General features: G+C 47.3%; 1 protein-coding gene across 1 annotated transcript in view; it reads left to right on the top strand.

Annotated features, from left to right (window-relative positions):
• Window positions 1-10,930: 10,930 nt before the first annotated feature.
• The window catches only part of TGFA (transforming growth factor alpha), a 58,482-nt gene continuing 41,451 nt past the window's right edge, over window positions 10,931-27,961 (top strand). Inside the window, exon 1 of the mRNA XM_085636230.1 lies at window positions 10,931-11,522. Within this exon, the coding sequence (XP_085492356.1) occupies window positions 11,483-11,522 (40 nt within the window). The 5' untranslated portion in view covers window positions 10,931-11,482. The remainder of the gene's footprint in view (window positions 11,523-27,961) is intronic.

The following is a 27,961-nucleotide window of genomic DNA, read 5'->3' as shown; positions in this document are numbered from 1 at the left end:
GTATGTCGATGTACCACATGGGTATATGCGAGTACTGGCGGGAGCACAATTGTTGTAACGTGCACTGAAAAACTCAATAAAGTTTGTGTTGAAAAAAAAGACAATATTTACACGCTGAGCTTCTCCCACACTTATAATGGCACTTAATAGGTGGAAGGCCCCACTGAGATTGTAGTGTGGGGGCGATTGGGTCCGTTAAAGCAGCCCTCACCACTTTGTTGCATATGTTGGGTCCCGTTTTGAAAGAACATAATGGTAAATCCTCATGTTTAACAGTGTCCCTCATCAAAATGACAATATTTGTAACTAATGCTCCTAACAGCATTGCTATCCATGTGAAATGTACTCACAAATATATCACGGTCCACTGCAATGGAGTGTACTTTGGGTATTAGCAGCTGTTCCCCGTGTGCATACCAGGCCCTTTTCAATGCTTGTTTAAGCAGTCGAATGGCTATCCCCCATCAGCCAGTCATCTAATCCATAGATCGGATTCATTGAAAAAGTCTTCTTTTCTAGTACAATTCCTCCGTATCCTCAGTAGTTGGCCATAGGGAAGGTTGTCTCGCAGGCCTCTTGGGTGATGGCTAGAGTACCTAAGCAAGGAGTTCCTCTCAGTAGGTTTCCTGGACAATGAGGGGTATAGTGAACCTCTGTCTACTTTGACGGTCAAGTTAAGAAATGTTATGCATGTGTTGTTATAATCCACAGTGAATTGAGTGTTGGAGGAGCATGAATTGATCCAATCAACAAACTATTTCAGTACTATATCATTTCCATCCCAAATCAGAAAGACATTATCTATATAGTGACGCCAAAAACACATATTCTGTCTGTAGTCATTCTGGTCATTAAAAATATGTGTCTTTTCATTGTCGCCCATGTAAAGATTAGCTCCGGCCCCCATAGCCACGCCCTTTCTTTGATAGTAGAGTGAATTCAAAAATTGGAAAAGTTCTTATTTAAGGCAATTTCTATAAGTTGTGTTGTAAATGAGGTGGGTACCCAATGGGGGTTTCCATAGAGCTAGAGTCGTTTTAACAACCCTACCTGCCTCATTTTGTGGGATATTAGTATGCAAAGATTGTATGTCCAAAGTCACTGATAGTTGATTGGAAATGTCAAAATTCATGCCTTCTGTTTGTTGGATAAAATCCATGCTGTCCCTGACATATCACGGAGTCAGAGGTACAAATAATTCGTGAAAAATATCCACATAGTGGCACAAGGGTTTCAATAAAGAACAACAGCCGAAAACAATGGGACACCCGGGAGGTTCAGAGAGGTAATTGTGAATTTTGGGCAAAGTATACAATATGGGCGTTCTGAAATGTCTGGTGTTCAGAAAATTGTACCCAATATGGACAGGAAGCCCATGTCCAACCCCTTCTGCCACAGCTTCTTGATAAGCGATTTGACCTCTGCAGTTGGGTCACCTGTAGCGCGCACACTTAAGTAAAAAAAGGTCTCTTGGGAGGCGGCAGTCAGGGCAAGTTGTTAAATACCGGTGGTAAAGGACCAGGAATTAATTTGTGCCATTGGTTGCAGGTGGTAGCCAACAGCTCTCAATTTTGTACCCCAGAACTCATTTTCAATCAATCTTTGACTAACAGAATGGTACAAAAGGAAGAAAGGAGGAGGAAGGGAAAGATGGATCCCAGTGACAAAGAGAGAAGGCAGATGTGATAAAGAACTCACAAGAGTGACCTAAAGACAAGAAGTGTAGGGTGGTGGAATGAAGTGAAATCAAAAGGCGGCAGCCTTGCTATTCGGCAACCCTAGCATTTGCCAGCGCCAACAGCTGCTGCCTTAAAAAATGTGGGGCCCCTGCATTAATGTTTTTTTGTTAATTAAGAAGTGGCTAAGACCATGACCACTAAAGTCTTGGCCAGCTCGTGCAGCACGTTGCAAATGCTTGAGGCGATGGTTAGATCTGTGTAGGGTAGGCCGTTGCAGCCATCGTGTTATTGTAGTCTGGGCAGAGTTGGGGGCTAGATTGTGCTACCGCAGCAAGCTCCACGCTGGCCTACATTTCAAATCGCGTCCAAGATGGAGTTCCATTGTGCTCCATGTCATCAAAAGAGCATGTGTTCATGCATTGGGCTTACTGATGCATTCTGGAACCTGTAGTCTTTGTTTGCCTGCTTTAGACAGTTGCGCTGACAAATCTGATGACACTGATATGTAACAGAGAAGCCCAGCGAATAGAAATGCGGTGCCCTCATGACATGGCGAATGAGGCGGCTCTGCCAAGATGCAGAGAACTGGACGAGTAAGAGCCTAAAACTGGGTAGATGTGTTTTTTACTATACGGCCCAATGCCAAAGGGAAGCCGTGCTTCTGTTCAATGCTTACATAAGGTATAGATTACTTAAACAGCTTCAGCTGCTGTGGACGTGTTTCGGCACATGCCTGCTCTGCCAGGGGCGGGATACGAGCTGTCAAGTAGGACAATTAAGTTGCAATTTTTAAAGGAGAATAAATCCCTATTAAGCAGACGATTTTGAATCATGATTTATTAGCTCTCGGTCGGAACTGGAAGCTACATCTCCAAACATCGGCCACGTGAGAGGACGACCCCAGGCTCATTATATGGTGGATGATTGACAGAGCCCGACAACTGCAACAGTGCGCTTTGACGTGATGTACAAAGCACAAAGGCCGTAATGATTTGTTCCTGCTTAGTGGCTTCAGAAACTTATTTTCTTGGAGAATTCAGACTTTCCTCGCACAAAGAACAGGTACAGGACAAGCTGCATCAGTGCAAGCTTCCTTCTTGTAAACAGGACAGGCTGCAGCAGTGCAAGCTTCCTTCTTGTAAACAGGACAGGCTGCAGCAGTGCAAGCTTCCTTCTTGTAAAAAGGACAAGCTGAAGCAGTGAGAGCTTCCTTCTTGTAAACAGGACAACCTGCAGCAGTGCAAGCTTCCTTCTTGTAAACAGCAGGCACAACATTAAAAATAACATTAACATTAAATTAAAATTAAATAACATTCCGAAATGGTACAGAACAGGATGTCGCCTTGCAGTGATCACTCACACACAGAAAATGGTGCTGTTCTGGCATCACCAGTGCAAGCTTCCCCCACAACCACAACTGGTAAAACACAACGCAGCTATAGGTAAAAGTGCAGCAAGGCAGCTGCGGGGAACGCTTCCATCACATACACAGAACAGAGCAGGACACTTCTAGCTTCCTAGAATGACAAACCCTAAAAACGAATGAGTGCCACATATATATGTCAGTAGTCCACATATCGCTCACACACCCAGCACAGGCACGCCAGCGGCAGAGGCACCTGCACGCGTCCCTAAAACACTCACAGGACAGGGAGAGGTACTTCAGTGGCAGAGGAATTAGGTCTGTCATGAGAGTGCTCGCGCAAACAGGCAGTGCAGGAATTCCTCACATAAACCGGTGCTGGCAGCCAATAAAGGAGCGTGCTTAATTCAGCTGAACAAGCACAGCACAAGTCCACCCTTCTGTCCCTCTCTCACACGCACACTGATTCATGCACACACGTGCACGCCACGCAGACGCAGCAAAAAATAGATACAGCACAGTCACTTCGTACCGTAACTGCTCAAAGCCCTGTTGTGAATAATGAAAACTATTGAAAGTGTACTCAGTCCTCTGGTCCGCAAGGGGCTTGTGGAGCGTGATGCTTGACCTACTTCCGGGCTTTTTTTATTGATGGAGCAGCTGCGTCCATTGACACCGACTGACTGGTGACTAAAGGAGCATTGTGGGCCGTTCACCGCGACTGAATGCCAGGAGAACTGAAGTGAAATCATCGGGGTGAATGTGCCGTCTTCGGGGACAGTGACTGCCTGATCTGTCAGAGGCTGCGGCTCAGTCCAGGCTAAAACGGGTGTCGGTAAAGATGGAAGGCGTTCTGCCACGGACTGCAAAATGGCTGCCATCAGAATAACCAGGGCCATAAATTAGAAAACCCCATATACTACCTTTGAGGGTCTCAAAATAATGACACACACACCCTGGCACACGCAAAACCTGGCAACTAAGTGCTCTCAAAATGTGTACCCTGCAATATGGCGGCAGCCCTGCATGCCATTTTTCATGGAAACACCACAAACAAGCATTAGCAAAGCAAATAGCAAGGCACTAGTCAGGGGTACGAGCAGGTGGACGAGTCCGCCCGCTATTTTCACAGCGTGGAAGCCGTCCACCCTGCCAAGAATTTGGGCCCCACTGAAAAAGTATGATGAACTTGTCCGGGTGTAATGTGCAAACGGCGGGACACATTCAGCAGCGCCTGCACGTTGCTGTCTGCTTTCGATCCCCAACAACGTGCAGGCGGGGAGGGGGCTTTCTTAGTTCGGACTCCTGCTGGGCCCATAAAGAAGGCGGAATCTGAGCGGTCACCAGGCCTCCTTTTGTTGGAGTCAGGAGCCTCACCCTTAGATGCAAATGCGGCAGAGGGGAAACAAAGGCTCACACCTTGTGAGCACTTCACACATACTTAAGAGAGGCAGCTTTTCACATTGTTCAATCTCTTTTTACTGGCTATGCATGCACTGTAAGAATGTCAGATGTGTTGGCCTTTTCCAGTATTTACACAAAATACATTTAATTTAAACAGCACTTACTACCCCTGAGGAGGCGTTGAAACAATTTAAGTACCTCTATTTTTTCTTGTAAAGCACTATAGGTAGAGGAAGTTTACGCTGACAAAAGGCAACATTGTTTTGTGTGTAGCTCACAAAAGTGCGAATCTTCTGCATGAATCAGGAGGGTTTCCCTATATACTCGAAATATGCTCCAATGTACTCATGATAGACATGTTAAACATAAACATTGATGTGAGGGTTTAAAATCTGATGTCACTTCTTGTGATGCCACTTCCTGCGGTGCTAATTTCTGTGATGTCACGCGCCGTGATGTCACACGCCGAGATGTCACGCTCCACGATGTCACGATCCACGATGTCCTTTGCATTCTGATTAACTAGGTTAGTCCCCCCTCTTCTTTTTTAGGACTTGTGCCCTTGCCAATAGGTTTGCCTACAAGAGCTATTGGCCTTGCCAAAGTCTTTTAGCTATGGTGTATGTACAACGTGGCTGAAAATGAGATAAAAAGCACTATGATGTGGCCAGTTCTGTCTGTGGGATAATGCTTCTATTTTTGCTGGTGAGACGGGAGGGAGAGTTGGTAAGGCAATCAACAAACAATGCAGGGTTGGGGGCAAGCAAAAAATAATGTGGGACGGGGCAAGCAACAAACAACATGGGATGGAGCAAGTAACAAACAGTGTGGGACTAGGGCAAGCAACAAACTCTGCAGGATGGAGGGCAAGCAACACGAGACGGGCAAGAAAGAAACAAAGTGGGATGGGACAGGCAACACACAAAGTGGGAGGGGAGCAAGCAATAAATAACAAGATACGTGAGTACTAGCAGCAATGCAAGATGGGAGGTCAAGCAACAACATGGTGCACAGCAAAGTGTGGGAGCAAGCAGCAACACAGAGCACAAGAGAGGGTTGGGGCAAGCAAAAACAGAGAGCAGGGCAGGAAGGCCAGTGGGGGGCAAGCAACAAAATGGAGCAGGACGGAAGGGTGGATTGGGGGGGCAAGCAACAAGATGGAGCACAACAAAAGGTAGGTGGGTATGGGGCAAGCAACAACACGAAGGGGAACAAAAACACACAAGAAAAAGAGGCTGACACAGAAGGGCGGACAAGCACTTGAAGGAGGCAGCCTACAAAAACTGGTACTCTTATGGAGTGCTTCGGCTAAAAGAAAAAAGTAACTCTGAAAGCACAAGCAGTGGAAGGAAACAAGTACTAGGGATTCTCCATGTGGGCGACAAATACATGAAGAAGAAAAGAAGCCAGCATGCACTGACCAAAGAGAAGCAAGGGCATGAGAATGACAATGAAGCCAACCACTGACCAACGAGAAGCAAGGAAATGAGAATGACAATGAAGCCAACCACTGACCAAAGAAAAACAAGGAAATGACAATGAAGCCAACCACTGACCAAAGAGAAGCAAGGAAATTACAATTTTTATTTTATTTGAAAAGTTTTATATAGCGCTGGCTAGACCTGAAGGTATCAGAGCGCTTTACATGAGGAAGAACATTGTTTCAGAACATAGTTACAAAGTTACATCAATGACAATGAAGCCAACCAAAGGTAGAAGTGGCGGGCTCTAAGCCCACTGTAAGCTGACATTTCTCACAATTGACACCCATGCATTGTCTTAGGCAAGACCTAAAAATGAATTGTCTGTTACATACATATGTCTTACTATTACTCATTGCATTATTGTAGTCTGCTTTTGAAGGCTAAAAACCTGAGTCTGTCCTGACAGGATTCAGACCTGTGAGCTGCAGGTTAAACACAATTAGGCAGCATATTCAGGAACCCAATGGGCTATTTCATAATGTAGCACTCCTACAGGTTAGCCATGTAGCTGAACTAGGAATGGGTCATCTATTGGCCCTAACATGATCCCGTATAGAACAGGCACTGACCGCAAATATAGCATGCCTATCTAGCAGGAGTTCTGTTAGCATTATTGGTAACCACCATTGTGTTTGAGAGACAGATTCTAGGCCGCTGTGACTAGTAACACACTCAATCGATGGGTGGAAATGATTGAATTACTCATAAAACTGGTATTACCATGGTCACATCCATTGCATGATTTTCAGTTTCTCTGTACAATTACAGACAGGGTCTAAGTCAGAGGTCTTCAATCTGTGGAGCGCTACGCCAGGGGGGCCGTGGAGTCCTGGGAAGGAGGCGCGCATTCCCCAGCCTCACTTGTGCCTATAATCCAAAATGTTTGCTTTCATTTTGGAAAAAGACAACTGTCCCTGCTAATTTCGATTGAATGCTTCAGCTGAAGGTTCATTAATTGAGTCTCCTGTGCTGTGAAAAGCCGTCATACCAGGGTGCCTGCTTACCTGAATGCAATGCAAATGTGCGCTATTAGTTAATCTGCAAGTGTAAAGGGTGCTTGGACAGCTTTGTGATGACAAAGATTTGGATTTTTTGAGTGGTAGTGCAAAGAGTTAACAACTGGGCTGTGAACTAAGTGCTTTTAATCGTTATTGTATTGACACAGCCCTTAGTACCCCTAAGGAGGTGTTGAAGGGATAGTTATGTAAAAAAAAAATGCATTACATACACTTTGGTGTTACTAAAATCTACATTATGGAAGCACCATTTTATCGTAAAACTATTTGCACATTTTGTATCAGTCTATCTTATACTGTGTGTAATGCAAGTATAAAATAATGACTTACATATTCACAGTGCTTTCTGTCAAAGCCTGTGACCTCGTAGCACTAAAACTACTCAAGTCACTATTCTCCACTGAACCAACCAAGATTTAATTCTGTGGCTCCCTGGTTACACACAGACATCTGCAGTGTATTAACTAATAGATGTTTCATAATGTACTACAGTGCATTTCCCACTGAGCAACAACTTTTTAAAATGTATTTTTTATTGAAGCTGCCCATTATTTTATATGTGAAAGACCTAAAAAATGTACTGAATATCTTGGGGCTTATTTATGAGAGGCTTGCACTGCCAGAGCATCACTTTTTTTGACGCTCCGGTATTGCAAGCTTCTCAACCATACCTATGAAGCGGCACAAAGTCACCCTGCGTGGGTTTGCATGGCCTCATAGATATAGAGTTAGACAAAGCAGTGCAAGTCACTGCGTTGCCTTACTCTGCGTCAAGGAGGCATTCCATGGGCGGTGTGTGGGTTTTCCCATGCAAAACCCATGGATTTTGATGCTGCCCCAGATCTACAAAATTGTGTAAACCTGGGGCAGCCCCAAAACCTTACACCTCCCAGTGGAGGCATAACGAGGAGAAATGTTTTCATTTCTCCTCTTTTTTTCCTCTTTCTATGTGTGCGGCATTCTGCAGCTCACATACAAAGAGGAAAACACCTCTCTGGATTGTTTTTGTGAAGGGAAGTGCCCCTTCCTGCACAAAAACAATCCTGCCTATGTTGGTGCTAGGCAGCAATTTGTGCACCACCGCAAGGGGAAAGGACAGGGATGCACCGTATTTCATAAATACAGTAAATTCCTGCCCTTTTACATTGGCGTAGGGCAGCGCAGCAAGACGACTTGTGGCACTGCCCTAGGCCAATCCCTCATACATGCGGCCCTCGTTTTTTAGCTACACCTTTGACCATGTCCCCACGCTCACTGGCCTTTGGTTTGCTAAACACTGTTTAATATTATTTCCCTGCGATGAAAATGATTTGCTGTGGGAATTGCGGGCCTTTTTGGTTTTTGATCGTTGTGTATGATGAGGAGTACCAGGTTCTAAGAAATTTTTGTCAGGAGGAGGTCCTTATGCCTAAACTTTTTGACAAGCGGGTCTCAGCATCAAAACGTTTGAAGACCTCTGGTCTCGGCATATGCAAATCAGCTTTTGTCCATATCGTCCAATACAAACTTCCAGGACAGGTTCCCCTCTCCCCGCTTAATAGAAAGTTAAGCACCTCCAGCCATATTGTGACCTTGGAGGGCATTAGTGAGGATCATCTGGATACCTAATGTGTTGCAAGTTTGATATTAACATCTGGGCATACCCATGCTATTAATGGGACGCTGCTCCGCAGTTGAGCTTTAATGTCCTCTTCGGGCATGACTCAGGCTGACTTTCATATGGTGATTCCTGTCTTTAGTGCTACAGTCAGACTACAAACGACTATGACACATAACGTGGCCGGAACCATAACCCGCAGTTCAGATTCATTTCGGGATTTCTACTCCTCACTTTTGTCCTATCCAAGAATATCGTAATTGGCATGTGTACGCCCAGGTTCGGCTTCCGAGCTTGCTGTGTAACAAAGACTCAAACGCACAAATGAAGCCAGTGTAGTAAAAGGTGCCATGGACCCTGATGCTAGCAAGGGTAATGGGTTCCCCTGCCCACAAGTTTGGTAGTAAAATACTCTCTTACAGGGGCGTAGCTTCAGGGGCGGTGTTTGGGGTGTGACACCCCCTAAGAAATGTATTTTCAGGTGAATTCGGGTCGGGTTCAGATGCTTTTAGTCGTGTATGGTGAGGTGTCTGATTTCACCTGGGATGTTTGCATGCGCATACTGACAAAAACGCACACACTCTCTCTCATCTCTGTTTTCAAAGTCCTGAACATTTTTGATCATTTTTCAAAATATTGTCTTTCACTTAGTACTCATACCAATCTGCATTCCTCTCCCTTTCTGCTCCCCCATTAGCCCCTATCATGCGCCCTGCTTGTTGTATAATGTATTTTAACATTATATGCCAGCGTGACTGTCAGGAAATCTGATGCTCACACCTCCCCAATCTTACTGACCAAGCTTCACCCCTGCTCTTTAAAGGTGCAGTGTGGCTCTCAGGCCACTGGAGTCTGGTGTCACTGCATCTGCAGCAGCATAAATATCTAGACCCTATAACTGAGGCCCACGAAGGCCAAAAGATGTCTATCTGAGGCAGCTCAAGTTTCTATTCAGGAGACCCTCGTCCAAGACGTTTGAATTGGGCTGTCACTTTTAGGTAAGGGGCAAGGCTGATTTGCATATGGTTGGCCGATGGCTGTAATTTCATAAACGATCTCAAAATACTGCCAAAAAATGGGTCCTCGATACAGTGGTTCGGATTAATTCAACCGTTTCAGTTCAGCAGTTTTGCACTAAAGTCTGGTGGAGCCTGTGATGCTGGCGGGTTGTTTGTATTGAGGATATGGCATTGACGTTTGGGCTGGACTTTGTCTCTTTGTTTTTTTTTTGGGGGGGGGGGGGGTTGGCAATGCACTCACAACTAAGAAAAACTTACTTGCAAATTTTGGATTGTGATTCCCTGGATAAAAAGAAAACATGGCTGCCCCCTTTATAAAATGCCATTGTGAGATTAGCTATTTAGTGTGTTGGGTGCATAGCTTTCTCCAGAATCTGAGCCTGCTCCTCAAGAGAGCTTTAGCCAAACCCACTATGAGGCTGACCACTGGACGCCACTGCTGGAGAAGAGGCTGTTTACCCCCTTCAGAACGGCCACATTGCGGCTGGCCACTGGCATTCACTACCGAATCGATATGCCTGTTTCTCCTGGGATCTTAAACAATGCTTGGTCACTGGGTGGCGCTGCTGCACAAGTGTCTGATTGCTCCTCCAAGGACTACCAACAGTACACTAATCTTGACTGTTTACTGGAGTCAGACATTGCCAAAGTCCGGGTGGCCGCCGGGTATCACTGGTCCACCAGAGTCTGCCACCCTACTTTCCGGAGGCAGTATCTTATCTGTTTTGTTGCAGAATGATAGGTCTAGGGGGCGACCTCTGCGAGACGCTTAGTGTCACAGAGAGGGGACCGCCATCACTCATTCATACACATAAAATACCACGCTTACCACATTAGAAGCAGCATCCTCTGAATAGCTCCGTGGATTTAAGCACGTACTGCTGAGATTTGTCTGCAATCTACCAGCCACAGGTTTTCATCTCGCAGAAAAGGACTTACCTCTCTCTCTTCCTTCCAAGATCAGTAGAGCGAGTGCCTTTGAAGTACTCCTACCCCATCCTTCTGAACTGAATGACATCTAGGCGCTCTAATGTTGAGAACCAGAGGGGTAGTGATTAAAACGTGCATCCGTGACCGCGTGAAACGCAGTATCGCTCCTGTCTGAAAAACACTAAATTAGATGCATAAGAGTGAGTATCCTAAGGATGAGTAAAATGCAGTGAGCAGTGAGTAATGTATGCAAAAAAAAGCATAATATCTTGGGGCGGTAATGCTGAGGCCCGCCTAGATGAATGAATATGCCTCCCTTTACTAGCCCAAGAGGCCTCCCCTCGGTGCCCGAGGACTGCCTCTCGCTCGTGAGTCTGCTGGCTAGGGGAGGGGCAAGGGCGGGGCTCGGCTAAGTATGCCTTGGGCAGGTACAGCGGAGGAGCCACACATCTCCAGGATAGCCGAGCGGACGTGATCACGGGAGGACGCAGCTAGCACCAGAGCCGGCGGAAGCGAGCGAGCCCCCTTCATCTCAAAGAGAGCGTTGAGTCCGAAAAAGGAGCCACCTGCGGGTTAAAAACAAAACCTCCAAGGAAGGAGCGGCAGAGAACTGCAATCCGTGTGTTTTGAAGGCTGTTTCCAAGGAAGACGGGGCGGTCCTCTCAGGAGTGCGCTTAAAGCGCTTTACGCTCTCCGACGCGAACACAGCACCAGGATTGACCGAGTGCGGTGTTCATCAAAGCGCTGACACTTTTTAATGGTTGATTTTCATATGGATTCTTTTAAATCTTTTCCACAACTTTGATCTCCTGGGACCGTTCCGAAGGGTGGAAACTCGCCAGACGTGCCCAGCACCGGTGCGCATGGGCCGCCCGCCCCGGGCCACCAGGTGAAGCGATTGCCTCTTGGGTCCGCCCGCGATCAACAGCGATCTCTCGATCTGCACGGGAGCAGGAGGGAGCCCCGTGCCCCAGTCTCCGTACTGCAATAATGCGCTTCCCGGCAAGGGACGTAGCGCTGCTACTTTTGGGTAAGTTTTAGGGCGCTAAATCTGGATCATTGATGAATGTGTATATGTGTAAGGGCTGACCCCATACCCGTCACAGTGCAGCGCACTTAGGGTCCTGACCCGCTCCCTGCTCGGACCAGCCCTTAATATTAGTGCTGGATAGTTTACCATCAGTAGCGTGTCCAGTACGCAAGGAAGGAAATGTCCCACCCCCACTCCCCGGCTGCTGTTTAAATGATAAAAAAAGAGCCATATTCAGGGTCCGTGGTTCTCCAGGTCTTTGGCCCGGTGCCACTGCACCTGCTGCAACAATGCAGAGGTGGGAAACCTTGACCTGCATATTGCGGAAGGAGCGCTGCAACTCGCCCCAACCCACTGTGCCACAATGTGTTTGACTGTGCATTCTTGGGTCCTTCTAGGCGCCACCTAAAGTATGTGGCTGCGATGAGCTGTAGGGCGTCTCACTGTCGCTAAGAAATCCTGGTAGTGGTGACCAGAATGTCATTTTAAATCACGCAGTGCAGCCGGTGCTTCCGCCTTTCAGTGTGTACATCCAAGGGTGGGCACCACGCGAGGACCTGCCTTCGTGTGTGCGCAGAGATCTCGGGGGCACCATGTCCAGTATCCGTGGGTAATATTATTATTGGATTTGCCTCCCATTGTTAACACAGGTCCTCAGTACCAGAATGAATGTGTAAATCAACAGTTCCAATCGACTATTCACGAGTAACATGGAAGGGCTCCGTATTTGGTGACCTACTTATGCCTGGCATGGAATTTCTCGATGCCTCTTCTCTGAGCTGGGAAATGGGGTTGGGTTGAGATCCCTCTTCTGGGTGACAACTTAGCATAACATCTTGTAATATCTCTGGTTAAGGTAAGCTACTGGCACCTTACCTCAAACACCTTTAGCATTTCCTTTTTTTTTATTTTTTATTTCAATATACTTTTTTTTTTATTGATTTTTACACACATAGTTATCGTCGCTTTTTCGTTACAGTGTGGCAGCCCAACTGGCTGTCTTTGTCAAAAGTACAGGTACATGGTATATATGTTTGGCTGTCCCCATATCCACTAGCTTGTTATGAGCATAAGAGTGCGTGAAGAGGGAAATGATAGAGAATAAAGAAGAGAGAAGAAGGAGTAGTGTACAAGAAGGTTATTACCTACGTGGGTCAGTTTTGGTCCTGTGGGGGTGTGTCCGAGGCTTTTTGGGCTACTTAGAGCACACCCCAACAGACTAGAGTTCTTCTAAGTCTTTTGTCATTCTCTTCCTTGGATCCGCAATATTTGGAGTATAAATTAACGTCCCAGAAATACCACATTGTTCGGAACTGCCACTTAAGCAATAGGCACCACGACACACCTGGTGGAAGTTTCACGATATCCTAGCTTACAAACTGTGATCTTGGACATCTCACCGAAGTCACTTTGCCTTTACTGGGCAGGTGGGCCTGAATTCTGCAATGTAGGTAAAATAATTGCCCTCTAGGGTTGGTCAGCTGGCCAGTCCGTCCCTCTGTACCGGATCTGGGTCTCACAAGGGCTGTGATTGTAATTCGACCATTGGAATGTTGAGAGCTCCATTGAAGACAAGGAAGAGGCTGGGACCAATAATGGCTGATCTAGGCCTGGTCCAACATTCCTAGGCTTACCTTCAGTTTCCCCTTCTTTACTTTATAATATTATGACCACAGTGGGACGAGTGTTCTAATAGCATTATAGCCCATCTGCATCTGGCAGAAGGGCTGTGATCCAGGCTGGGATCAATAATGGCTGATCTAGGCCTGGTCCAACATTCCTAGGCTTACCTTCAGTTTCCCCTTCTTTACTTTATAATATTATGACCACAGTGGGACGAGTGTTCTAATAGCATTATAGCCCATCTGCATCTGGCAGAAGGGCTGTGATCCAGGCTGGGATCAATAATGGCTGATCTAGGCCTGGTCCAACATTCCTAGGCTTACCTTCAGTTTCCCCTTCTTTACTTTATAATATTATGACCACAGTGGGACGAGTGTTCTAATAGCATTATAGCCCATCTGCATCTGGCAGAAGGGCTGTGATCCAGGCTGGGATCAATAATGGCTGATCTAGGCCTGGTCCAACATTCCTAGGCTTACCTTCAGTTTCCCCTTCTTTACTTTATAATATTATGACCACAGTGGGACGAGTGTTCTAATAGCATTATAGCCCGTCTGCATCTGGCAGAAGGGCTGTGATCCAATTAGAGCACCCTAGCTAGTTAATGGCTCACACCCCTCGTTATAGAACCCCCAACAGTGGTGCAGGCTGTCACTCTGGGAGACAGTTGTAAAGTGAATTATCACCCTCAGAAGCAGGCTTTAATGCTTTCTTATGATAATTGTTGCATAATTCATTTAATATGGTTGGGTGGGTTTGGGAGGATAGCAGGGTGGGAAGACTCCTACTCACCAGCCACACCTGTCAATCAACCTGCACGACAAGGAGAGCAGAGCCCAGTTCAAAGGCTGCCGCCTTTAGGTTGTGGCTTCTGGCTTATGCTTGAAAACCGAACACCAGGCTGCTGGCGCTGCCCAGAACCACAAGCACTTTTTTCCCACTTGGTATGGGAATGCCCTCAGATTGCACAATGCTGGCAGGCTACCTTCACCAACGGCTCTAGAGCACTGGGGACGCTGATCGACCCAACCACAGAGATAAGTATCTCTGTTAGGAGTCCTAGGTGGGGTGAGTGACACAGTGGGTGACATATCCTTGGTGGGAATTGGAACCGTGCTGGCCAAGAGAGAAATGGCGAATACGTGGAACTCTGCCGCCTCGCCACGTCCAGTGGAAACGGGTGGTGGACGGGGGCGCCAGAGGGGTAGAGGTGCTTTGAATCAAGCGGCTGCCCCAAGAAACATGGGAATATATGGGGGAGATGGTGACAATAAGGAGGGCTGCTAAGGAGCAATGCTACTGTGAATAGTGTCTTGTGATGCATGTGTACATGATTTACCACCATTATACACCTGACTGTCTAAAGTTGTCATCTCTTTCAAAACAATACAATTCAGTGTATAGAAAATAAATAGTAGATCGGGTCTGGTGGGGAGATAAGAAAAGCGGGGGCAGGGAATAGGTGGCTGATGTGGCCCCACAACATGTCAAAAGCATAGGATGAGGCTTAGAGAATTAAACTCTCGCAGCTGACATCTGATGTGGCGTGCAGGTCACAGTGCCCAGCGCTCCAATCCCCTTTAGCTTCTGATCTTTATGGACTTGATACACCAATAACCATCACACTGTGTGAGAGCTCACAGAAGTAACACGTCGGTGCTCTTTTTTTTTTTTTTTGCATGTTATTCTTCTGGCTCATGTACCCCCCCACAGCTTCGCATCAGCCTTGATTTTGGGGTGCTCCCTTAGCAGCCATGGGCTGTCTGAGGTGCACATGATCGCTTCCTGGTACTCTTGACGAGTCCCCTAATGCGCCCCAGCCCTGTAATTTCAGTGTTGTGATCTCCCCGGAAAGGAATGCCTGGTGCGCACCTGTAATGACTGTGTTGGGGCCTGGAGAGTGAGGTCATGTAATAGTTGGTTTGTCTTTTAAGCCCTGGGATTCCCCCACATTTCCTTTTCATAACAGATCTCGATTCCCCGACTGTGTCTATGGTTTAGGAGGTAATAAAAGGTGCGCTCCTTTTATTGTCCAGTCCATCCCAACATTTCACAATCTGTTTGAGAGAAGGTGTGCAGGCCTGGAATGGGATTCCCATAGAGGCTGGTGCTTCAGAAGGCCGAGAGGGCTGGGGCCGGGACCAGGAGGCTGGGAAGGCCTGCACTTCACTTCCGGGTTCTTTTATACTGTCCTTCCCAGGATGGAAGTAACTGCCCCAACACCCGGGCTGGATGGAACCTGTCAGTAACGACTGCTTGTCATAATGTCGACCACCTATAGTACACTATACAAACAGAACTATGTGACAGTTGTTGTGACCCGTTTCAGGGATTCTCTGATCGGTTTCAAGAGCCAATCCAACCAGCTGGTTCCACACAGACCTCTGCAGCAAGACCGTTATCCCTCTGAGCTATCTATCAGCAGCCTTTCCTACAGTTTCTCACAGTCCGTCTGAAATAACCCCAGACTTTAATATTGACTCTCCTGTACCGGGTGACTGACATACCGACTGTCAGACTGACGTACTCTCTCATACTGACACCTTTGTACTTTCAGGGTGGCACCCCAACCCTCACATACTTCTAGACACATACTGACTCTAGCATCCTGCAAGACTGACATACCTCATCTCGCATGCTCTCAGACTGGTATACTCACTCTCCCACACTGTCACTGATCGTGTGATTCCTCTATACTGTATGAGGGCTATACTGACTCCCCCCCCCCCCCCCTGCTGTCAGACTGAGGTTGTGACTCCACCATACTGTGAAAATAACCCGTCTCTTCTATACTGTATGACTGATAGAGTGACTGTCCCATACTGTCAGACTGACTCGCATACTGATAGGCTGACATTGTGCCTGTTCCATTCTGTCAACCTACTTGGAAAAAGTATTCCAGGGACCCACGGGGACCCTGGCACCTTCACTGGTAACCCGTTGGCACTAAACAGGCTGGTGGGCGTCACAGGAGCATCGGCAGGTTTCTCAAAGATGCTCCGGTGAGTTAAGCGCGCGCTGCTGACATCTGTGCGAACTGCAGGTCAGATACTGGCACGATCAATGTAGCTGTAGGTCTATGTAAAGAGTACCTTTAATCCAGGTAGCATTAACTGCTGTCCTGTACAGCGCTTAGGTAATTGCTGTTCTGTATAGCGCTTAGAAATGGCAAAACGGAGTATTGAGCGCTATTTCCCCCCCCCCCCAAAAAAACCTTCGAACAATCCAAAATGTCCACGCCCATGCCCATCTTCGTCTTCCCCGCCTTGTGATTCAGATTGTCGGCCGCTAGAACATGGCACCCTCAACTGGAACAACTCACTCACCTTTCGAATGATTTGCTCCCAAGCAGTGAGCACCTTCAAACGCCACACTTTCTCTGGAGCAGCCCCACGCCATCACCGCCCTCACAGTACAGCTTAGTGTAAGAGCACGACATGTAACTCTGTAATCGTTTGGTAATGTCTGCCGGGTCATTCTTCATCCTACTCCTTAAGTCTGTTCACAGGCCTCCTTAAGACCCAACTAACTGTATGAAAGTAGTCCTGCACTCTCATTTCCGGAAATAGGAAAGATTAATATATGTCAATCCATTTTGCCACTTAATGGCTAGGCTCAGAGCTCGGACGTTGGGCCAGTGGAATTATGCGGCATGGGAAGACCAAATTATGCAGCAGTATTGACTAAATTGTTGAGCCTGAAAATACAAAATAATGTGGCACATTTTGTGATAGGACTACTTCATTATCTTGACACTTTTATAGATGTTAACACTGCCTGTGCAAAATGTTCACTTCATTAGTACCGGTTTAAAGTCCAATTCAAGCAATGAGCAAATTAAAGGTGACCAGTCAAGCTTTGTGAATGGCCTTGCAGGGCAGATCCGTTTGAGCTAGAATCATTTTTGTTGTTAAAATCTGCAAATTAAGCAGCTGGTGATAGATTATGTGGCAAATGCATACTTATGCAACAAAAATCGTCAGGATCGTATAATTTCAGTGGCCCTGCCATAGAGGCTTCTTAAGTACCGCAGAATGCCCTCTTCCTCTGTAAGGCAAAGCGCAAACATACCCGGCACAGAAACCGACCGAAGCTCGAAGCAGCAAAGACTTGAGGGAAAGCCATCTCCCATCAATATTTCCTCACGTAAAAGGACAACTCTGCTGCGCAATGTGGTTTCTTCACAAGTGCCCCAAAAATCTGTAACTTCCACGAACTGAGATACACATAGCTTCCTCTTTCTCGGTATTTAAGGCCAGCCTAGAAGTCCCCAATTTGCTGACTGAATACTCCTGGAAGCTGCTTCGGTTGCACCCTGCTCACAAAGCTGGCATAATGCAGGCCCGCAGCCTCTGAACGTTACCATTGCCCGCTATTACTACATGGTGTATTTGTGGAGTGCTGTGATTGACGGGGAGACGTCAGAGCTTGTGCAGGCTGCTGTGATAGGAGGAAATCTGATGTAAGGATACGTGCATGGTGAGGTAAAAGCATGTGCTGTGAGTGGTGGAGGACGATGTTGTTGGATACAGTATAGGTTATGATGGTTGGTTGGAGGGTTGATATACGAGGTAGCACAGGGTGCTGTGATTGGTAAATGGGGCATACTACATGTACCACACACTGCTGTGATTGGTGGAGGGGTGACATTGGAGGCAGTGAAGCATGCACGTGACTGATGGAGCTATACAGTGCACTGTGACGGCTGGGGAGATGGGTAATGTAAGTGGCAGTCCGGTTGCTGTGATTGGTGGAGGGATTCATTTCTGAGGCACCTTGTGTACTGTGATAGGCTGAGGGTCCATATTAGAGGCCGGGCAGGGTGTTGAGGTGGTCAGTGATTGGCATGTAGTGCAAAGCCCTTGGTTTTGAGGCGGTGGTAGAAGTAGTGCACTGCACTGTGATCCCCAGATGGGATGATGTTAGAGGTGGCGCCAAGTGCAGGGGTGATAGGACGGTAGTTCCGTGTTTACAGCCAGGCTCTTCAGCTCCCTCGCCATCCCTCCTGATAATCTCCCCAGCCTCTGCCCACTGGTCCTGCCCTACAAACCTCAGCACCGAAAATGACAGCGGAGGAGAGTGAGGCAAAGGCAGGGAGCACCTGTCCAGATTCTCTTATTCTACTAAGGGCCGGGTGGTTCTGAGCATGTGGGCCTGCTGGGGCGCCCCATGTCCAGCAGTAAGACTCCCCACGTCTCACAGTGGATATCTGTCATCTGTGTCAGTGGTGCTTCTCTGCAGAGTGCCATCTCGTCCCTTCCAGAGCTACTATCCTGTTGTATGACAGAACCACATATGGCCTTTACCGCGCCTTCCTTTACCACGCAGAACTTTACAACAGCTTGCCTTAGGGAAAGCGCTGGACTTTGGAACAGTATAATTTACTATTCCAACTCCAGTCCGCGCAACAGTAGGAAAAGTCCGACGCCACTTTACCTAAGGCCTGTCGTAAGGACATGCGTGTTTGAGGCGCATTCATTGTTCGAATCGTGTTGCAAAGACAACGCGTGGTTCAGCAGTCATTATTGCGGTTTTCCACCCAGGATAAGCCCCCACAAATTCTACTAGCAGGAGGTGAATAACAGGAAGTGATATGAAACGTTCAGGTGTTGTAGCCTTGCATTACAGTAGTCACAACTGCAGACAAATTCTAAACCTGTGCACTTTCCACAGAGAAGCATGTTTTATTTTTTTAAGCCTGGCATTGTATACTGAGAAAGGGAGGTGGCTGGTGCTTCCTGGTTGGGAGGAGGCTCCAAAGATTTGGAAATGAGGCTCATTTGTGGTTGAGCCTACCTTGCTCTAGGAAAGATTGTAGTTTGGGCCTGAGGTGCAGGAGGCTTAGTGAGGTACAAGTGCTCGAGCAAGGCTGCTGTCAGGGTTTCAGTGGAGAGGACTCCCAGCATGCAAAAGCCGAGCCTCATCTGGAAATAAAACCATCCCTTCTTCTGTCTCCTTCGTTTAATGATGCCACCACCAGTGCCGCCACCACCATGTTGAATACAGGGAATGCCCCGGTTACTTACCGGTAATCTTCATTACTCCGAGTATTGTCTTCCTCAACACTTGGTGCGGAGCTGAAGCTCAATTTTTTGTAACTCTGGTGGTGGGGAAGACTTACGAGGAGGTAATGCCTCTTACAGGACAGTCTCTTGATCACAGAAAACTGGGCCTCGTGCTTCTCTCATTAACCCCTTCGCTGCGTAGCGAATTCCGCCGCAGCACTGGGGGGGTTTGGGGTGAGCGCGGCGCCGCCATGCTCATGACGGAACCACGCCGTCATGAGTCACGGGCGAGCTGTGCTCATGACGGCGTGGTTCCGTCATGACTCCACCCACTTGCGCTGATCGCCCGCACAGGCGGGGAAACAGCGCAGCGTGGGCGGAGCGGCCGCCAACGGCCGCAGCATGACGGAACCACTCCGTCATGAGCACACGGCGCCCGTGGCTCATGACGGAGTGGTTCCGTCAGAAGCATGCAAGGGGTTAAGCGATCTGCTCTAGTTCACTCCTTATTATATAATCTACAAAATAATACACACCAGAAACCGAGAGTCGCTATTTATTGTGAGGGTGAAGGCTCGGGGCTCTGTTCGAAGACATTCTTAGGAGGATGGTGCAGAGTGGTGCTATTCCATCTGAAATGATTGGCCGTGTTACGGAGAGGCAGCTCCAGGGTCCTTTCAGAGGAGGTGGCGCGGCCTTTTATGAGGGGTGCTCTAGAGTGCTGTCGGGTGAAAGTGGGTATGTTTTGAGAGGAGAAAGACCTGTCTATTGTCTGCCAAGAATGTTGAGGTTACTTTGAGGAGAAATGCCAGTTTCTGACGTGGTTAGTGTTCTTTTGATGAGGAAGGCCCAGGGTGTTGTTTACAGCCATGGTCAGTGTGATTTTGAGGAGGAAGGCCCGGGGTACTCTCTGCATCCATGGTTTTCGTTATTTTGATGTGGAAGCCGCAGTTTACTCACTGCAGAAATAGTTAGTTTTATTTTGAGGAGGAAGAACTGGGGTGCCACCTGCAGCGATGGTCAGTGTAACTTTGAAGAGGAAGACCCAAGGTGCCTTCTAGAGAGATGGTCAGTGTAATTTTGAGGAGAAAGGTTCCCTCTGCAGAGACAGCGCGTGGCTCTCATGGGAGGGCCGTGCAGGGTGCTGTCAGGGGAGGCAGGGGATGCTATTATAGTCTTAGATGCATTATTATTCCGGCATTAGGATGACGCAGTCCGGCTGGAGTTATTGTGATGAGCTAAGACATTCTTTGAGATGACGGGCACATTCCTCGCAGAGGAGGGACTGCCTGTCAGGGACATGGGCGGGGAAGGCGGGGCCGGCCCTGATCTTTTGGGTTTTCTCTCACACCCTTGATGCGCCACTGTTCCCACGGTAGACGCTTGGAGTGCATCTATTTACCCAGGTGTCGCTCTACCCAACAATTACCGCCCTTCATGTCCCGCCAGCACAGTAATGAACCGCGGCCTGCACCCAGGAGTGCCGTCAGGTGAGGGCGAGGGAGCTCTCCTGAAGGTCCGGGAGGGTGAGCGTCACCGCAAGCGACTGAGGGCTATGAGAGCCGCCATCGAGGAACCCCATTAAAGTCTTTGGGGTCGGTAATCGAGGGATCCCAATTAAGTTCAGAGAGAGGATTCTCAAGGAATCCCACTGAAGTCTGAGGGCGATCGTCAAGGAACCCTTTTAAAGTCTGGGGGGGTCATTCATCCAGAGATCCCCCTTGAACGCTGTTGGACTGATCTCCAAGTGATCACTTTAAAGTCTCTGAGAGTGAAGAACGGGTGTGATCTCGGAAATTTACATTCATATAGGGCCCATCGAAGTGTTTGTGAGTGTGCCATGTGTGGTCCTTTGGAAGCATTCAATAATTTCCATCCATTGGACACCATAGGAACAGTCACTGGGTGTGACATTGCTGAGGTGAATAGAAGCGTGACGACGACTTCACCCCTATTTCTTGCAGGACCTGGAACTCTCATGATAGCTGATGTCATGTGTGAATGCTCGACCAGTTCAGTTTTTTAACTTCAGTTGCTTTGCATTCTGGTACATGTGGTTTTACTTTTTCCTGTTTTTAAGTAGAATTCTACAGGTTTACACAGCAAACCAATTGATGTAATTAAAAAGCCAGGTCTAGACCAACATCTCTTGCCGTACATGGATGCGAGGTCTGTCGGTTCCTGAGATTGGGGCCCATTTAAAGTTAGCAGTTTCAATGCTTGCTTTCTAAGGAGGGAATGCAAAAACGAGGGTTCAGCAATGAAGAGAAGTAGGCTTGGTGGGCATAGGGCCAGTCATATATCCCAGTTTCTAGGTTGAAGCTGAACCCAACCCACACAAGGAAGCCCCCGCCGCCATTGAAGAGGTTTCCTTCCATCTTTCAATCCCTCACTCCATCACCAACTCTTTTTGTAGTCCTGAAGTAAACAAAGTACCACAGTCTGGCCTGTTGGTGCCATACAAAAAAATCTCAAGTTCTGTATGCCTACATTTTCTATACAAATGTGTGAAATTACAGATTTTTCTCAAAAAGCTGTGGTAGCAATTCGCACATTGGAAACATTATACCGGGACCTAAGGATTTGATGGGTGTCTTGCGCTCTTAAAAAGGCTGCAAATATATTGCCAGGCAAACGGGGAGACTCCTGAAAGTAGGAGAAGACCAGGTGTCAGCCGACACATAGGCCTTTCATCTAGACCTCCTGGTCAGAGAGGGACTCGCAAACAGAATATCTGGAAAGGTTGTCACAGGCCAGTCAGTGCCTCAAAGTCTGGGACAGCGGCATGTCAATAATGCTCTCCGCTCACTCCCCCCTGGCCATGACGGATACTCCGAGGCATCCACAGGTGTAAACAAACGCCTGTTTTGTCCTTGGATAGCAGCAGGCAGGCGGGGCACGGCTCATAAGGTTGCTAAACCCGGGGCCTCCACAGGTTTCAAGGGCCAGTGCTGCGTCAGACACCTAAATGCACTAAGAGAACCAACAGATGAGGTAAGCGACCCTCCGAACCCCGGGGCTGTCTAAGGAGCGAAAGGCTTGGCATCCATCACCATACATAACTATATGAAGTGTACAAAAGAAGCACAATGCCATTAGATGGGCATTCATACCACCCAACTGATTGGCACCCATTGTATCAATATCACCTATCTTACTGGCACACAGTATCTGATGCAGAAATATGACTGGCTTGGTTCCCCTCTCTGGGCTCCAACCAGTGACAGTCAGACCTCAAAGTGCCCTTAGCAGCAAGTGCCTAGCCCGCTGAGCTAGATCAAAGGATTGTGAATGAAAGGTCACTGCCGTTTGTTTTGGTGTTAGTTATGGGAGGGTAGCTTCGTCCATTGGTTTAGAAGCCGCAGGTCACCCCTCCATCAGTTAATTGCAGTTTCTCAGTATTGGGAGAGAGTGCCTTCTTTGCAGGTCATTTCCCAAGGAGTGGATGTGTTGGTCACTACCATTGGCCCGGGGATGGCCTCTGATTTTTTTCCAGCTCTACCATAGGCCTCGGGTGCCCCTCTTCACAGGGGCTCCCTGAGTGAAGACTTGGGGGCATCCTTGTGGTGCACCACCTGGCTGCCTTTGGAGGGGGTGTCATTATTCATTGGGTTCATAAATTGTTTGAGTGATTCATACAATGTCATCAGTCTCTCTTATGTGCCCAATTATGGGGCCCAATGAAGTGTGGCCAGTGCTCAAATTTCAATTCATCAAAATGGCAGGCGTAACGGAAGTGACATCATGCACCCTTTGTGTACCTGATGACATCAGGTTAACCCCTTTTTCCAGCTTTACTCCTAACTCTTTAGCTGCTATGGGGCTGGGAGAAGAGCTAGAATAGAAATGCAGAAAGCAGACATGAAGCCTCTTCGCTTTTTGGCCCTGCCGCTGCCGTCGTGAATTCTGAGACCAGCATAAACACATGAAGTGCGATGGGCTTACAAAGGAAAGTTCTGGGTAAAACCTGCTACCCCAGTTACTGGTAATCGATGCTCTGGGCTCAATTTTGGAATGATAAAGGTCTTCCTGTTCACTTTAATGACTTTTCTCAGTGGTGTGCTTTTTGTGGTAGTTTTTTGTGCTTAAATAAAAGAAAAACAGCAGTTCCCGCTCTCGTACCGGCCATCACATTTGAGAGGTGCTACGCCAGCAGCAGAATAGTTTAAGTGCTTGGCGTGTGGAGTGCTTCCAGGAGCGCGGGTAGGGCTAACAATGTTCGCATTTCTCTTGGGGGCAGATGGGAAGTGTTCTGTCAGTATCTCTGCTCACATGATCTCTCACCTGAGGCCACGCCGGCACGTTTTGGTTTGCACGTGCCCCGGAAGTCAGGCAGTGATTCCGAGGGCACTCACTGCTCCGGAATGAGACCGGGCTCTGACTCAGCTTCGGACTGAATTCCAGACAGCATCTGGGTATTTAGGTGCTTGCAATCCAAGGCCAGACTGGCCCTCCCGGGCATCTGGCGTTTTCCTGGGGGGGGGGGGGGGGGGGGTTGAAGAATGGGTGGGGGTTTGTGTATGTTAGTGGGGCCCGGTTTTGTAGCACTGCAGTAGTTTTAAAAGCACTGTAAAGTTCCTTGTATAGGCAGCAGTTTTCTTGCAATATAAGTGTTCGGATAACTCTGGTGATTAAGTACCCACTGGAGAGAGATGGTAGTTTTGTCTAGTGGCAGTTTGGGTCATCTAACGTAGTGTAGAGGGTCAATGTGCCTGCTGCAAAGAACTTGTACCATGCAGATACAAGGAGAGTATTTTATGTGCACAACTCAGTGGGTTACTGCTTTTGTCACATAGCTTCTTTTGTTATTGTGCAGTTCATAAATTACAATTTAAAAACTGGTATCAAAGAGCTGCATGCAAACTCATTTACTGTGCTTTAAAAGTGAATACAATTGAATATATATTGACAAATGTACTGTAGAATGTGCCATTTTCCCCCCAAATTTTCTTAGGGAGAGAATCCCTCAAAGCTCCATCTGTAGTGGTCTGGCTCGCTCGATGCACTCTATATGCACTGTAAGGGAGCTGATCTGACAAATTTTGCCAGGGATGATTTGGGTTCCCAGTCCGGCCCTGATGCAATCCCGTTGCCCCACCCCGGCCCAAGACATGCCTTGCCAAGGGATACCATATGACCGCGGGCGTCTCCGGCGGAGTGTATCCCTACTGCTCGAAACATTATGAAAACATGTAAAGTAAAATGATATTAAAGCAATTAATAAAAACGGCTTTATTATCATTTTATTTTACCTGTAGAGGGAGCTGCAGCCAAGTCATAAGGGCGAGGCCATCAGCAACAGGAGGAGTGGTGGGCACAGGGCGCCAAGTGTGCATGTCGGTTTGGCCGTCCATCTGTAGACTGCCAAACCGACATGCGCCCTTGAGTATCTCCAGGCTGTTGGTAGGGGATTTTAGCAGGGTTTAGGAGCACAGGCTACCAGTCCCTGCTGGAGCATGAAACCAGCCTGCTCGGCTCGGTCCCGGTGCTTCTCTCATGCTGGGTACTACCAGCATGAGTGCAGCGTCTAGATGGGCGCAGGGGAGTCTGGGAGCCTGTGTGTGCAGCTCCTGTGAATTTAGAGCTCAAGAGTGTGGCAAGTTGGTGGGTGGTAGGCGGCAGGAGGTAGGTTTCTTGTCCCCTGCGCTGCCTCGCCACTTTTTCATGCTAGCGGCCGCCACTGCTTATGTGCTTATGACTCTATCTTTGGGAGCAACGTGTTTTCAATCCTAGGCATCCATTGACAGCTTTGAAGCCTTCTGGGGGAGAGGAGGTGTGGTTCACTTAACTTCAACCTTTTGGGGGAACATACCTGTCATCCTCTTGACTCAAAAATGTGGGTGAAGTCAGGTGTCTAAGCGGGTGGTCCCATTAAGGTGAATGGAGGTTAAACACTGTTTTTGGACGGTGATATAGGTTTGAAAAGACCAATAAAGTCTATGAAGGTATTTTATTTGTCAGGTGGGCGAATAAAAGCAAAAAGAGGGCGACACCCGCCCAAGGCGAGTGAGTTGGCATGCAAAGAGTAATGTACCAGACTACAACGGTTAACAAAAGTACGGCTGTGTCTACGTCCCATTCTGTCCCCGGTGGAATGGGAGCATTCGGGCAAATATGTAAGGGCCACACTATAGCCCTATGCGACTTAATGTTTAATATATTCAAATAGTAAATGCCCTAGTGAGGCTATTCATCTACAATGTACACATTTGGCAGGGAAACATGGCCAATTTCCCCCAGGCCCTGTAAAATATAGTATCCTACCTTGTATTGCCTAAACGAGAACAATGAATTATTTATAGGTATTTCCTAAAATAGGACTTCTCATGTCAGAAGCCAAAATAACATCAGGAACCTAACCAGTACATTTAACCAAGCTTCATATACGAAAGGCTTTTTTAAAAAATGTTTTACCTTAAGCAATGTAAGAAATTATGCAAATTGATTTTCAAACGTGGGCTTTAAAAATTAAACAGCGTGTCACAAAAACACCGTAAATTACTAGTATTCTCCTCAAATATGAAAATGAAGCATTACTAATTCAGTAAGTCAAATGTGTTGTCAGATAAGATCAAAAATGCATCCACCATAAAATGGAAGCAGGAGTTCAGACCAACGAATATTATGCAAAATGAAATTGAAGACAGCCAAGGACATGATGCAGAGATAGTGCCAGTAATACCTGCTTCCCTTGTGTTGCTGCTTCTCACTGCAGGAAATCAAATCAGCCAGTGCTTTCAAATACACAACTGTTTTTTTTGTGAATGGAAAACAAAGCTTACATCCAAAAGTGTGGGGGAAAATGTTTTCGATAAAAATTTGAATGTGTTTACCTTAGTTTAGGTTTAGCAGCTGGTAGTTTGTGCCCCTTAAAAGCAGAGGCGCATTAACATGGTGTAGCAACATGTGTGCACTAAAGCTGGGTCTGATGTTTTGTGATGTCACTTCCTGTGATGCCATGGGAGGCCAAAGGTTTGGTGAAATCACTTGCATAACCTCTCTCATTTTGCTGTAGTTAGGTGGCTGGGCTGAGGTCGGTGCTTAATTTGAACATGTGGTCGTCACCGGCACTTTGCTCCCAACACCGTCCCTGATAGGCTACCACCTAGTGGCGCTATCTATCAGATTTTGAGATGAGCAGACAGAAGGTGTTTAATCATTCAATAAACATTACAAATTAATAATATCTGCCACCAATACCATAGTTATAGCTGTAGGTGACCTAGAGTGGTCAAAGTTGTCACACTTACGAAAGTGAGATGGTTGTTACTGCCACTGGCCGCGCTCACAGGGGCAATAAGTGGTACAAGCGGCAAGGGCCTCTCGAGAATAATTTTTACAAATCAAGCACTGGCTGAGTTGTCTGTAACTCTAACCTTGACAGCATTGCTTATAGAATGTTACCACCCTGGGGGTCCATCACCTTAACTCATTCCAATAGCCCACAATATGACCTTGCAGTAGGTCATCGTGCGACTGGACTACGATAGCTAGGCGTACCACACTTGCATGGAGCTGTCTCACTGGTGGAAGAGCCTAACCCTGGGTCCGGTGGAGGATGTTGCCACAGATACAATCAAAGGCAGGTCCTTTAGGCCCTTTTTGGTGTAACCTAAATGGAATTGGGTTTTTTAATACAATTGAAGGCCTAGCAGTGAGACCTAGGCCCTAAGGGGATTGCCTTTACTGCCGCAATATATATATATTCCCTATGCATGCAGCCCTGTGAATAAAACTTGCCCAGAAGTGGATCTGTGGTTGCAGTGGACAAGGAAGCCCGGACGAACCCAAGCCAGTGGGTACACTGGGCTGGATGGACCCTGGGATCTGGATCTCGCAGACTAGGAAGCCTGGACCATGCTTGGGGCAGCTCCGGCCCAGGTTTGTGGATACTGTAGGCATGGAAGCCCCGACGGACCAGACATGTTGATACATCGGGAAAGGAAGCTGAGTCCATCTATTGATACACCAGGCTAGTGCTTTTCAGACCATTCGCCATGTCTTCAAAAATCATATAGAACCCTATCTTTTCTGAGAACTAGCTGCCTCTCGCCTCTGTTTTTCAGAAATCACTTTGAGGCAATAGAGATGATGGGCACTAAATTCATCTCCTAGAGCTGTGGGATTTTTTTTCTCCATAAAACGTTCTCATTTTAAAATGTTTTATCCTTTCCCCCATTGGCTTTTATCTCCTTTTTTTTCTGCTGATCAAGAAACTGATGTTCAGCTCCGGAAATGATGTCACATGATGGGGCAGTGATGTCAAATAGGGGAAATTGCAGCTCTAAGTAGCTGGAGAAGAAGGAAAGCAGTCGTCCTGGAAGTGAGTGAGTTCTGAGTACAGAGCACTGAGACCTATCTCGAATGGCCTCTCTCCACTTGGGGCCCGCGTCTGAGACCACTGTCAACTTCTTATACTCAAAACCAGGGGCCAACCTTGACTGCCAAACATTACTGGCATCACACCCTACCCCTTAGTGCCAGCTCCTCACATTGCCAACTAGCGCCTATTTGTCATACTGCTCACCAGTGTACATCAAACCCTCTACCGCCGGCGAGTAGGACGTTAGACTCCATACCCACTAAGTTCATACAATATTTGGCCTCTCAGCTGAGAGCCAGCAATGTAACCAATAACTAGTCAATTGTCAAGTCGTTTGACACAATTAGAATGGGGAACTGGTACTCCTGTAAAGCGCTCCAATAACTTCGTGTCCAGTTGGCGCAATAAAAAATACTGCAAACAAATTTGAAACATTTTAGTATGTTGATTAAATATTGAAGTGGAGGGAAAAAGCATCGAATAGCGAA

Source organism: Triturus cristatus, chromosome 11 (assembly GCF_964204655.1).
Source record: "Triturus cristatus chromosome 11, aTriCri1.1, whole genome shotgun sequence".
Taxonomy (NCBI): Eukaryota; Metazoa; Chordata; class Amphibia; order Caudata; family Salamandridae; genus Triturus; species Triturus cristatus.
This window is presented reverse-complemented; position numbering and strand designations above follow the sequence as displayed.